Source organism: Tamandua tetradactyla, chromosome 5 (genome assembly GCF_023851605.1).
Source record: "Tamandua tetradactyla isolate mTamTet1 chromosome 5, mTamTet1.pri, whole genome shotgun sequence".
Lineage (NCBI taxonomy): Eukaryota > Metazoa > Chordata > Mammalia > Pilosa > Myrmecophagidae > Tamandua > Tamandua tetradactyla.
In genome coordinates this window covers 121,140,260-121,154,556 of record NC_135331.1, presented here as the reverse complement: position 1 = coordinate 121,154,556, position 14,297 = coordinate 121,140,260, and the positions used below count along the sequence as shown (strand labels likewise).

Genomic DNA, 14,297 nt, shown 5'->3' with positions numbered 1-14,297 from the left:
TTTTATTGGTACTATTTAAGTTTATGCCAATAAAACCTTTAATTCTGTATTTTATGAAATGATCCTATGTTCTTATGAAGACTGTAAAACAATGCATATATGGTTAAGTTTACATTGATATAAAATCAGCTTGCAGTAATGTCATTTCTTAAAAATTATATTTTTCTTAAGAGATTTAATGTTTACTTTAAAGAGACACACCCTCCTTTCATTTCAGTGTCCCATTCACTTTATAATATAAAATTTATTAAATATGATTTAAAGTACTGGGAAATTTCTCACAAAATAATGATAGCAAGGACAAAGGAATCCACAATACTGCATGTGTTAACATGTTATAGAGTGGGACTAATGAACCGCAGTAGAATAGAATACAGATTGCTTTCTCTAGAAAGAAAACATACAAAAGCCTTACAGTTAACTCAGCTATGACAATGCTATTTTTCTTAGCTGTAAATCTGTACACTGTGTCTCAAAATCAAACATTAACTCCTGGTAGTGTGTCACCAGGATGTAATGTCTCTTCGAAAGCATTCAAAATCCCATTTGTCATTTTTCTATTCTGTCGGTGATGGTCTAATTTATTCCAAAGATTTTCCTAACCTATATTTTATTGTTTAATATAATTTTAGGAGCAGATTGATCTTTCACCTGAGTTCTCAAAAGATAATGTTAAGGTCATTTAATGAAAAATATAGTTTAACATGATTCTCCTAAATAAAACTTTTTCCCTTGCCAAGAACAACATATGGGACAAAATTAATGATTGAAATGACATGTGATAATGTATATTATAATATAATTTAAATAAAGCATTATTTTTTGGTAGATACTTAAGGGGCTTTTGTGAAAACATTTTAATTGCAATTCTTCTAATTTATACTGTCTTTACAGTTATTTGCCAGGATTTGCTGGAAAAAACTGTGAGAAACTAATTGGCCACTGCATACTGCTCAGCATCAACTGTCTGAATGAAGGATGGTGTTTCAATATAATTGGAAGATTCAGAGTAAGTAATTTAATATATGGCAAAGTAATTTAGCACTTCTAAATACAATGGCTTTTGGCAATCTGTATTTCAAATGTTTTACTCATCTTAAGACTAGATAAATATATCCTCACAAGTATATGTAAATGTGACTAATATAAATTTTAACAGTAGGGATACTTAATTTATTTGCCTTAAGAATTATGTTGGCAGGCATTAATGAATGTCTGTATGGTGTTTTTATTATAAAATAAATAGCTAATTGAGTCCTTGTGATATATCTTCCTGTAGATAAAACCACTAATGCCTGAAACTCTTGCATTGATGGAGAATAAAATTAGTCTGGTAGTTGTTTGTCAGGGTATATAAAATATACTTTATTTTTTGGTAGATAATCTTTGAAATGATCTTACAAATACAGAGTGTATTTAGAAGACCCAGAAAGGCATATCCTGTACCTCAGCCAATTCCTCTTTCAATACATCTATTTGAGAAATGATATATTGAAAGAGACATATACAAGAATTTTCATTTCAAACGTGAAATAAACTAACACCTATCAGTTGGAGAATGAATCATACACATCATGGCATAGTTGTTAATTTAAGAGTATTTACATGTATTTGTAGCTATAAATATCGAAAACATAATATTGAATTTTAAAATATGATTCAAGAATGTTATATAAACCATGATAATGATTACTTAGATTTAAAAACACAAATCCATATTTTTATGATTGACTACATACTTGGCAATAGCATAAATACATTAGTGGGAATTGTACACACACAATGGGCTGCCCATAGGAAGAGAGGCAGAGAGTGAAATCGGGGGAGTAGAAAGGGCATTTACACTGTATCTGAAATGCTTTACATATTTAAAAAAATTTTTTGAAAAAATAAGGTGGTAAGAACATGATGGTCATTCTATTATTTTCTTTACTACAGCGTAAAATAGTCTAATAAAATATTATAAAATAATGAAAAGCAAATTATAGAATAAACCATGGACAAATTCATTATTTGTTTATTTTAGCAAAAATATGCTAAAATATAATAATATTACTTTAAGAATACTTAAGATGGGACCAGAGCATTAATTTAGCAGTTACTATGGTTTTGGTATTACAGCAAGTCCTTTATAAGCATTCTCTCATTTGATTATCACAAAAAAGGCTATTTCATTTGTGGAAAAATAGAATGGCCATTGAGATACTGAATTATTTTCTCAGTTCACAGAAATCAGTAAGAATGGGTGGAGCTAATTTAAATCTAGTCTGTGTGATTCCACAGCCCTCACTTTCAAGTAATATTCATATCACTGTTCACTATAAAGAATGCACTACAATTTTCATTTTGCTTCAAACATCCTCTAGTATTTCTTTACTAGGAAGTTGTTTAATTGAAATTTCTCTACTGTTTGTTTTCATATATCCTGTTTTATTGGGATTTTGTGTCTGTTTGTTTTATGGTTTTGGTTTTGGGTCCTTATTTTGTCTCTGAACAATCTGAGTGTTTATCTCTGTCTTTTATTTTTAAACTCTAAACTCCTCTTCCTCCACCACCACTTTTCGCTGGGATGAGATTTCATCCCTTTTAATAATTTTAACATTTATCTATGTGCTATTGACTTCCAATTCAGTTTGAATTTCCCTTTTGAGGAATCTGATTGAACTTTTCACATTCAATATTGCATAGGTAGTTCAAAGTAACCATGCACTGAGCTGAGTTCATTCAGTTTCTCTCAACCTGATAATGTTTGTGTCTTCCCAGTCTGAGTGAGTGCAATTAGCAGTATTTTCCTCTGCTAACTTCCTCCAATCAGAAACTCAAGGATGTTTTCTTTTCTTTATCATTCACCAATTTATCTTCTGTCATACAGTTAGTTTTCAATTTAAGTCTTTATCATTTTTTACCTAATTTGTTTCCTTGCCATACATATTTAGCATGTTTCTTTGATTCAAATATCAGCAAGTACAATGCCATATAAACCTATATAAGATGAAGAATGCAAGGTCTCACATATAATCCTAAATCTCCCAATTATTTTAATTCCAATAGTTATATTCATTAGCATGCGATTCATTGGTGGTTAATGATCATGTCCGTGTCTACATGTGTACTGCTATTATTCACTATTTTAAGCTTCAATTGTTCTTTAACTTCTTTGTTTTCTGCAGTCAGATTCATAGCATTGCTTAGTCTACTTACTTCTTCTTTTAACTTTGTATTTTTAAAAATAATATATAGCACTAAATTCTAATTTTTCAGAGATTGTTTATTTAGGTACTTTGCTTTGTAACTTGTCTCCCACTGTCAGAATTTGCTTATTTCGTGACAATTCTTTAAGTTTACTGACTTCCATTAAATAAGACATATGCAAATAAGGAATGTTATTGGTTTTCTCCTTGGGTTAAAATTTAAATTACAATGAAGTAAATATACTTATTAAATATTTTAAACATTTGAACATATTTTAAACAGTTTGGATTCAAGTTCATTTAATTTCAAATTTAAAGCAGACTTATGTACTGTTAACATTAGATTAATGTTATGAATGTTGAGAATTATCATTCTTCTTCATGATACTTTTAATATCCCCATAAAGTCTAAATTTAATACAACATATTAAAGAAAAAAACACTGTATGCAATATTCAAATTATTTGCATGCAAATATAAAGGACCTATTATAATATATTCAGAATTTTATAAATATATTTATTTTATAATATATTTATTTCATGTTTTGATGTTTGCCTTAGTAACCTTTAACATTTTCAATTAATTTCCAAGAGAATTTTGTGTAATTTAAGCAAGAGATATGGTCTATTTCAATTATATTTGAAGAACATAAATGCATTCCACATTCATATGAACATAGAATAGAAAAGACAAAAAGCAAATAAATAGCAATTTGTCAGGCTTAAATCCAACCTTAACTAAAATTGCCATAAATATAAATAACACACACTCCAAGTTAATATACAGAAATTGTTAATGATACGCAAAGCAAGACCCAACTAAATATTTTTTAAAAGATATCCATTTTAAATGAAATGACACAAATATTGAAAGTAAAGTCATGAAAAGATACACTATGTCAACACTAAGAAAAATAATACTGGGGTAGCTTTATTATTAAGGTAGATTTCAAGAAAATGAAAATATCAAAGATAAAGAATCATTATAAGAGGGTCAATTCATGAAATAAATGTATGCATTTAATAATAAAGCTTTAAAACATATAAACTGACTGATAGAACTAAAGAGACAAATAAACTACAATTAGAATTTAAACTCTTCTTTGCAGTAAATGGCAGAGTGGAAAGAAAGTCAGTAAAGATATCCAGGATTTGCATGATAGCATCAGTCCACTTAACTAATTGACATTGCAGAACATTAGACCCAACAGCTACAGATATATTCTTCTCAAGGGCACCTGGGATGTTCGGTCACAGTAGCTTTACGCTGAGCCATAAAGCAAATCTCAATACATTTTAAAGGAATGAAATTATGCAAACTATATTCTCTGATCAAAACAAAATTATAAACAAAAAACAGTGTCTAGAAAACCAGAAAATTGGATGTGAGGGTAGTTCAGTGGTACAGTTCCTGCCTGCCATGCAGGAGACCCAGATTCGATTCCTGGCTTACGAACTTCCCAAAAACAAACAAACAAGCAAACAAACAAATGAAAAACCAAGCAAATCCAAAAATTCAACAAATGGTGCTGCAATAAGGGAATACTCACATGGAAAAAGAATGAAATGTGACCTCCCCCTATATAGCATACAAAGGAAATAAAAAATAAAAATAAAGAAAAAAAAATCACCACACAGCATATAAAATTTTGTCTTATGCAATTAAATCCGTGCTAAGAAGAATTTTGTTTAGCTTTAAGTGTTTATATTAGTTAAAAAGAAAGACTTCAAATGAACGCTCTACTATTGTGTCATTAGCAGCTAGAAATATAAGCGCTCATTAAACTTAGTGTAGGCAATATTAAGATATATGCAGGAATTATGATTAGTAAATAGCCCAAAATAGGATGAATCAACAAAGCCTATATTTGGTTATTCTAAAAGATTGATTAGATATATAAATCTCTCCCAAACTTGATCCAAGATTGAGTGCAAAATTTACCAGTATCAAGAATGAAAAAAGTAAATATCACAACAGATTCTACATACTTTAAAAGGTTAAATGAAGTCATGTTATGAAAATGTTTTTTGACACAATATCAACAACTTTGACGAAATGTGAAAAATTTTAAAACACAGCTTGCTAAAAGGTCTAGTCCTGTATCAAAAAAGTAAGCATAATTAAAAATCCTCCCCCTAAGAAAACTCCCAGTCCAGATGTTTCATTTGTGAATTCTATCAAATACTTAAGGAAAATGTTATAACAATCACACAAAAGATATTCCTGGTAACAGAGAATCAGGGAAAAATTCTCAATACATTTTATGAGGCCAATTTAACCCTGATACTATAATCTGAAAAGGGCATTACAATTCAATTCACAATAAAAGAAAATCACAAAACCTAAAGCAAGAACACTGAAGAAGGAAATAAATAAATGGGAGCTCCTCAAAATTAAACACTTTTGTGCATCAAAGAACTTCATCAAGAAAGTAGAAAGACAGCCTACACAATGGGAGACAATATTTGGAAATGATATATCAGATAAAGGTCTAGTATCCAGAATTTATAAAGAGATTGTTCATCTCAACAACAAAAAGACAGCCAACCCAATTACAAAATGGGAAAAAGACTTGAACAGACACCTATCAGAAGAGGAAATACAAATGGCCAAAAGGCACATGAAGAGATGCTCAATGTCCCTGGCCATTAGAGAAATGCAAATCAAAACCACAATGAGATATCATCTCACACCCACCAGAATGGCCATTATCAACAAAACAGAAAATGACAAGTGCTGGAGAGGATGCGGAGAAAGAGGCACACTTATCCACTGTTGGTGGGAATGTCAAATGGTGCAACCACTGTGGAAGGCAGTTTGGCGGTTCCTCAAAAAGCTGAATATAGAATTGCCATACGACCCAGCAATACCATTGCTGGGAATCTACTCAAAGGACTTAAGGGCAAAGACACAAACGGACACTTGCACACCAATGTTTATAGCAGTGTTATTTACAGTTGCAAAGAGATGGAAACAGCCGAAATCTCCATCAACAGAAGAGTGGCTAAACAAACTGTGGTATATAAATACGATGGAATGCTATGCAGCTTTAAGACAGGATAAATTTATGAAGCATGTAATAACATGGATGGACCTAGAAAACATTATGCTGAGTGAGTCTAGCCAAAAACTAAAGGACAAATACTGTATGGTCCCACTGATGTGAACAGACATTCGAGAATAAATTTGGAATATGTCATTGGTAACAGAGTCCAGCAGGAGGTAGAAACAGGGTAAGATAATGGGCAATTGGAGTTGAAGGGATACAGACGGTGTAACAGGACTAGATACAAAAACTCAAAAATGGACAGCACAATAATACCTAATTGTAAAGTAATCATGTTAAAACACTGAATGAAGCTGCATCTGAGCTATAGGTTTTTGTTTTGTTTTGTTTTGTTTTGTTTTGATTTTATTATTATTACTTTTATTTTTTTCTCTATATTAACATTCTATATCTTTTTCGGTTATGTTGCTAGTTCTTCTAAACCGATGCAAATGTACTAAGAAATGATGATCATGCATCTATGTGAGGGTGTTAAGAATTACTGATTGCATATGTAGAATGGTATGATTTCTAAATGTTGGGTTAATTTCTTTTTTTCCATTAATTAAAAAAAAAAAGAAAATCACAATTCAATATTCTTATATATTATAGTATTGTATACTAAATATAGTATGCATAGTATTATATTAGGGAATATAATATTAGGGAAGTACTAACCAATATTGTGTTGATTCCTATATGAATAGTAATATATAAAATACACTTGAAGGGGTGATGTGAGGGTAGCTCAGTGGTAGAATTATCACCTGTCATGCAGAAGACCCAAGTTCAATTCCCAGCCTATGTACTTCCCAAACAAACAAGCAGCCAAACAAATAAAACAAAGAAACCAAACAAAAATTCAACAAATGGTGCTGCAATAAAGTGGATACTCACATGGAAAAAGACGAAACGTGACCTCATACCCCATACAGCCTACAAAAAAAAAATACACTTAAAGGAATAAATTAGGAGATCTTTAATCACCTTTTAATGGCATAAGATTCCTTTCATAAAGAAGACATAGCAATTGTAATCTTGTGTACACTTATTACTATAACTGCAGAAATATATAGGAAAATATGGAGAGAAACACAAAGCAAAAGCTGCAGGCCAAAATCCTGTATGTGTTCTTTCAGGCTTGACCATAGGGAATTACAAGGCTTTGCCTGTTAGGTCTCCTGAGGGGAAGCTGACCTCCCAACATCAGACTTGGGTGCAGCAAGTGCACTGCAGCTTTCTGGAGGGTGTTGTAGTCAGTGAATCAGGCCCCACGCTGACCTGTTGCCCCCGGACCAGTCATGCTTATAAGCCTGGTGTCTCCAGGCTTTCTTTTAGAAGGACCTTGGCTAAAGCACTGTTCTCCACTTGAGTACTTTTCTACTTCTAGTCCTTCTCCTCTTTCCTCCCCCAGTTCAAGGGCCTCTAAAGAGGCAGAACATTTCTTTCAGTACTCCTCTGCAAGAGCATGCTTTCTGTCCTCTGTGCTTCATCCATCTGACCCTCTCATATCGTGGGGAAAAAAGGCAACAGAGGAGAGCCAAGGCCTCTCTTTTTGACTCTTGCCTGCACTGACCTAAGTGAATAAAGGCTTGTTACTTCCAGTTTGACTCACACTAATTGACCACCTAGACACCTGACTGTTCAATAATAAAATAAAAAATCCTCAATCATAATGACACATTTATTTCTTCATGTAAAACTATATGCTATATATGTCATTCTTAAAGCAAAACTATGAAATAAAATTAAACAATATATATATATATATAATCTTTAGGCAAAAATTCAGAGGGAAATAAAGGCACTTTAAAAATGTTCAAATTCTCTGAAAATCAATGAAATGTCATTTAGGGCAATATGGCGATTATCATTTTATACACATGTACCATAAAGAGAGAATGAGTCATTTTTTTGTGCATGCAGGAAAGATGTGACTTGCAATAAACCCATTATACATTAATTTGTCAGTATGGACCTAATATTTTTCCATTCATTATAATTCAATGTTTGGAAATATCTAAAGTAAATAATCAAGAATGTTGTTTTAAATTGGTACAAAATACTCATTCTAGTTATTTATTCTAGAATAAAAGTAATCAAAAAGCAACAAAAGAGCTTAAAATTAATATAAAAGAAGGATGCATACATCTTAAATAATGTTTTTGAATTGTTGTAATGATCTTTTGGAAAATGCACAAATTATAAATGGTTTAGATGGAAAATTTTGAACTGAATATATTTTACTACAATGTAAAGTTTAAAAATTAAGTGAAAAATGGCTATATTGTTTCATTCAATTATAATATGATTCAGATATTTATAAGATATTTATGTACTTGTAACAAAATAAGAGGGTTTTTATATTCTTTCTGGGGTTTGGGGAAAGACAGGAGGCTTGGCAAGGCTACTCCCCCAGAAATCATCCATTGGTATTCCCCTCCAAGGGGTATCAAGAGGCAGACATCACCCAACAGACATCAGGAAACATCATACATCGGCAGCCCAGACTTTCCCAGGCAGATGGAAATGCCGTGGAGGAGAGCCAATTAGATGGCAAAAGTGATGTATTTTCTGATGTTATCCATTCCCACAATTTCTGGGACTTTATAGTTTTTAATAAACATAAAATTTCCCTAGTACCATTGGATAGATTTTATGGAATCCATGATGTATTGAAACCTGTGACCTAACAGGTCAAAGGACAAAGTAAAGCAGAAATTGTAACCAAAAAGTTAGGATTCAAGGGATAATTATGAATATTAAATCATTATATAAATATTCCCTTTTTCCCCTTTCTGGTCTATTAAAGTAGAGAGAGAAAATACCTGAACTCTCTGAACCATAATTCAGCTGCCCTGATTTGTGACAATGATTGTGAAAGCCCTTATCTTGTGCCTTTGTGGTTGTAAAAGCTGTTACTCCCCTTATCTGGTCTTTTTCTCTAAGAAATTTCTAAGGCCAACAGCCCAAATGCTAATGAAGGCACTTGAGTCAGCCACTAACTCACTCCAGTCCCAGTTTCACTCCTTTACATTTGTAAAATGAATCAGCTTAGACTCTGCCATTGAAATGATAACACTACCTCTGTTCCTTTCCACTTATATTTTGCTATTGATGTGATAACTCTGTCACCCTTTCTGCTTAGACTTGCTGTTTGAAATTGTAGTGACTTCATCTCCTCTTGTTACAATCCATAAAATCCTTGAACTCCCTACACTTGGGGAGACAGTTCATGGGATAAAGAGCCCTCTAATCTCTTGCTTCACACCTAGCAATAAACTCTTTTTCTCTCGGTGTCTCAGGAATTGGTCATTGAATACATCAGGCAAGAATTTACCACCTTTATCTGGAAACAAAGTGATTTTGGAAATCACAGAGAGGTTCTAAATTAATATCAAGATCCATGAATATAGTTCAAACCAAGTCTAATAAGAATTTTGATGGCCAGTGTAGTCCAGATGAATTTGCATTGTATAAGTGCATATAAATAAGGTAGAAGGAAATGCACCAACAAGTCAATGTTAGTTTATTCCTGATAATAAAATTAGATTAAGATTATAATCTGAAAAAAGATTCATTTTAATACATATTTTACTGAAGTTATATGAACAGTAGACATATCCCAAAGTGAGATTAAGATTATAAAGTTTATATTAAATGATACAACTTTGAAAATACTAGGGGGAAAAAAAACCTGTAGGTCAGAAAACCATATTAATTCTAAACCATTCTCTGTATCATGACCTAAATTTCTCTATTTCTCATTAATTTTCTTTATAATTAAAATGGCACAAGGATGCTGAACTCTCTCATTGGAATTGTGATGAGGAATATCTAATCAAGTACTTTCACAATGTCAATTGCATTCTCAATATTAATAATATATGGCCCCCATGATAATGCAAGTGTTGCTTCCCAGTTGAAAGAATTAGGTATCTGAGAATCATGCATACAACAATAAAACATCGAAGAAATTAAATACTCATGGTGAAAAATGATCCTTATAATTATTTTATGCTTTTAAAACAAATAAATGGGAGCCACTAAATTAAAAAATATGATTGATATTATACACATTCTAAACTAAAAACATTGGTACTGTGTGCAATTACATATCATGCTCTATGGCAATGATTCAGTATTTCATTTCCTTAGAATTTCATTGATTTACTGATAAATTTATTTTCTTTGACAATAGATAATACATTTGTGAGAGCCACATTTTTAATTTTAGATCCATCAAATATTTTACATCTTCCTGATTTTATTACTAAGAATTATTGAATTAACTGCTGCTTTTTTTTTATAGTATCAAAGAAAATGCAAATAGAGATTTTTAAGCAGGCTCTTTGGTTCTATTTTACAATCAGTTCAGAGATGCATGCATAAGGATTCAGTTTATGTTTTATCTCATTTTTTTTAAGTTTCCTATAAGAGTTTGGGGAGCCAACAAGAAAACAAAATTTAAAACTCATCTACTTTAACTTTACCATCTGCTTCATTTCTCCCTTCTATTTCTATCTTCAAGTTAAATCTTTCTTTTTTTTTTTCAACAATTATCCCCAAGAAGGGTAACTTATGCAAACTCACGTTGAAAGAAGAAAAGCTCAAATTAGAATTCCATATTAGTACAATTTGCATTTGGGAAGGATTTAGAGATTTAAAATTTAAGTTGCAACAATAGAAGATCCAAACAGAATCACCCACATGCGTGCACTTGAGTGCTTGCACACAGACAGGAATTTGAAGGTCCACATAATTAAACTTAACAGAGTTTTGAGCAGATAAGGTTTGAACCAGAGTTTAATTGTGACAGTACTCCTAATAGTTAACTCTAAAAAATAGCAACAATGACCTCCTTGAAAATCCTGGAATGTCACAGTCACGTGCCTACATCAGGACCTTTGTCCTTGCTATTCCTTCTGCCATGAATATTTTCACCAAAATATCTGATTTGGGGGCCTCTTTAATATGTTCATTTCTTTTCTCAAATATTACCTGCTCAGGGAGTCATTTCCTAGACACTCATTCAAAGACTTTAAACCTTCCATTCCAGCCCATATGTCTTCGTCTTTTACAGTGTTTCTTCTCAGAATATAATTATAGCTACCACATCTGATAAAATATTTTCTCTTGTATCTTTTTATTGTCTGTCTGACCAGATGAGACTGAAATATAAGTTCTGTGAAGGTAGATATCTTTAATTCTTTGTATAGGGCTAACCTTTCAGAAAAGGCAGCACAACTGCAGCAAAACAAAGCATGGCAAGTACAGTGGTGAGAAAACTTGGACAAACTATTTGGGAAAATTCTGGTACAGAGGAAGAGCAGTGATTCCATAACCCGACCAAGAAGAGACCTTCCCCTTAGTAACGGGATAGTTAAAGCTAGCTAGCAGAGGTAGAAGGTCGGGTTACATTTTCCGGGGAACTTTAAATTTGCGGAGAGGTACATTTGGAAAAGGATGGGAAGAATGGTGTTATGTATAAAATACCCTTCAACATAAAGCTTTTTCACGTTAAAAATTATAAAAGTCACTTAGTGAATGAAGGGGCATTGATTAATCTAAGTATGTTAAACATGCTTAAAATGTTAGGATATAAAGACACACACAATTGTTTTTGTTATTGTTTATTATTAGTGTTCATATATTCTCTTCTAATTTCTCTTTAAAATACCAACACCCATAGAGAAGTTACATTTTAAAATATACAAATACCACTTCAATCTAAATATAAAAATATCCAAAGAACAAAGTTAATAGAATATGTTGATTATAACTGGGCACAAATTGAGGAGTCTTCCCTTGATTAATTTTTCTCTACCACCTTAAATCTGTCGTGAACAGTGAGGGAAAATTTTCAAAATCTGAAATTCACACTGTGACCTTCTCCTATGGCCTGAATAGATCAGGAAAGTTGGAAACCACTTCAGATTTTCCCGAGAACCACCTTTTAAGCAGCCAAAGATACTGTCTGGTTGTATCAACAACAACCAAATACACAACGATAATTTCATTATTTACCAGCCTTCATAGACATTTTCCTCAGACTTAGGGATGCTTGGGTTAGGTGCCAAAGTATGTACTTGAAAGCACAGTTATCTCTGGAAATTAATAATTAGCGTCAGAAACAAGAGAGTCCTTGGAGCTACCAAGTATGATTTTGCTCCACAGAGTATATTTGGCAATGCCTGGATGCATGTTTGGTCATCATAATTCAGGTAGGGGATGAGGGCTATTGGCATATAATGGATAGAGGCCAGGGTTAGCTGATAATCATCCTACAATGCATACATAGCCCCCACAATCCAGAAAGATTAAAACTCGATGAGATTAAACTATTATACCTGGATGGGTCATGTTAAACTACCAGGTTAAAACTACCCACAGTGCTGTGGTTGAGAAAACCTGTTGTAGAGGAAGCTTAGGAAGTTGAAGATGAAAAGCAGCTAGACTTGTGCACAGAAAAAAAAAAAAAAAAAAAAGGATACAGCTGACTCTATAAAAGTCAGAGAATTGCAGACTTAACAAAGAAAACCTCATGTGTCAGACTAGCAGATCCATAATGCAAGATAGATCTTGTGTTCAGGCGGGGGAGCCATTCCCTACTTCATGTGAATCCTACATCCGAGAGTTAGAGGCATATTGGCTGTTTAACTCACCTTGTTTTCCTGTTATTTTCTTCCCTTTCTTGGTAACAGATTAGACACTTTTAGTTCAGAAACAGGAATACATACTACCTGATCAAAAACTCTGGTTCTCAGTCCTTCCCTCTGAAATGCTCATTTAGATTAAATTTGATTTTCTTCTTTTTGTTCATGTGAGAACTTTAGGGGAAAAGTTTTGAAAAATTGTTTTTGGTAGCGTGAATTTAGTGTGAAAATAATAAAGAGCTCTCTCTACTTTGCTTTCAAGGAAAGAAAGAGGCAGCTGTAGGGTCCCAGATTTATTTGAAGTGAAATAGCTAATTAATAAGTTGTTATTCTGCCTTGAAGCAGTTTCAGCTGCTACATATGCCACGTGATCAGGTCCTCTTCAATAATCACCTGATCATGTTTCAAACCTAAGTGACAGTTAGTTGTTCCTCCTTTCCCCTCTCTCTTTCATGGAAATATGTATCAATGCTTTCTTAATCTACTTCACTGGTTAGGTCATTCATTCTGCACTGGTTCCGATTTTGGTAAACGAGGTAACTCAATCCTACAGTAGATCGGGGAAGAGGACAGTATCTTCACACTAACTTCTAGTTTTCAGATCCTTTTCCATGTACATAGTTACTTCCTTATGCTAGTCCTTCAATATATTGTAATCGCTTGAAATACTATCCTTTCTAAACGAAGAAAATAACATCAGCATGTTTTGAGTTGGAAGAATCTTTCCAAGAACGAAAGAAGAAAACTTTCTGAAGATTCATGTTTAAGAAGTTCTAAAATGGTTTTGTAGTACTAAAGTGGTTGACCTCCAAACTGATACAATCGTCTTTTATGAACAAACTCACACAGTACTATTTGAGTTCTCTTGGCTTTGCAATCCTTGGCAAATAATAACACATCAAAGATGTCCCCAATCTAGAAGGATTATTAGAAATTCAAATTACCAAACAGCTTCCATTATATGTCAAAAAGTTCCTGTACAGAAAATTATGGCTATCTTAATATTAGAATAAGATAAAAATAGAAATACTCAGGAATTAGTGTTTGTTTCAATGTCATGTATACAGAAAGGATATGTAAATTAAATGTATATACTGAGTATTACTTTTTTTGAGTACTACTGTTTAATACCATATATATTCTATTGATTAACACTTAATAGTTACTAGTTATATAATTAGAAGAAATTTGAGTGGGATATTTCATGATGAATATATTCATAAACTTTTTCTTTCACACTTTTTCACTTAAATTTTATACAATTATTCATTTACAAGAGTAACCAACAAAGGAGCTACAAGCATATCTTTTATCATTCTCTTGCTTATTTTCAGCAGAATTTTATATCAAGTGATAAGTAGATTGAAGCAATTTATATATAAATTGTGACAGCTTAATTCA

General features: G+C 32.3%; 1 protein-coding gene across 1 annotated transcript in view; it reads left to right on the top strand.

The window, feature by feature from the left end:
* Window positions 1–14,297, top strand: part of EYS (EGF-like photoreceptor maintenance factor) — a 1,737,133-nt gene that overhangs the window by 105,438 nt on the left and 1,617,398 nt on the right. Inside the window, 1 exon segment of the mRNA XM_077159432.1 lies at window positions 895–1,009. Within this exon segment, the coding sequence (XP_077015547.1) occupies window positions 895–1,009 (115 nt within the window).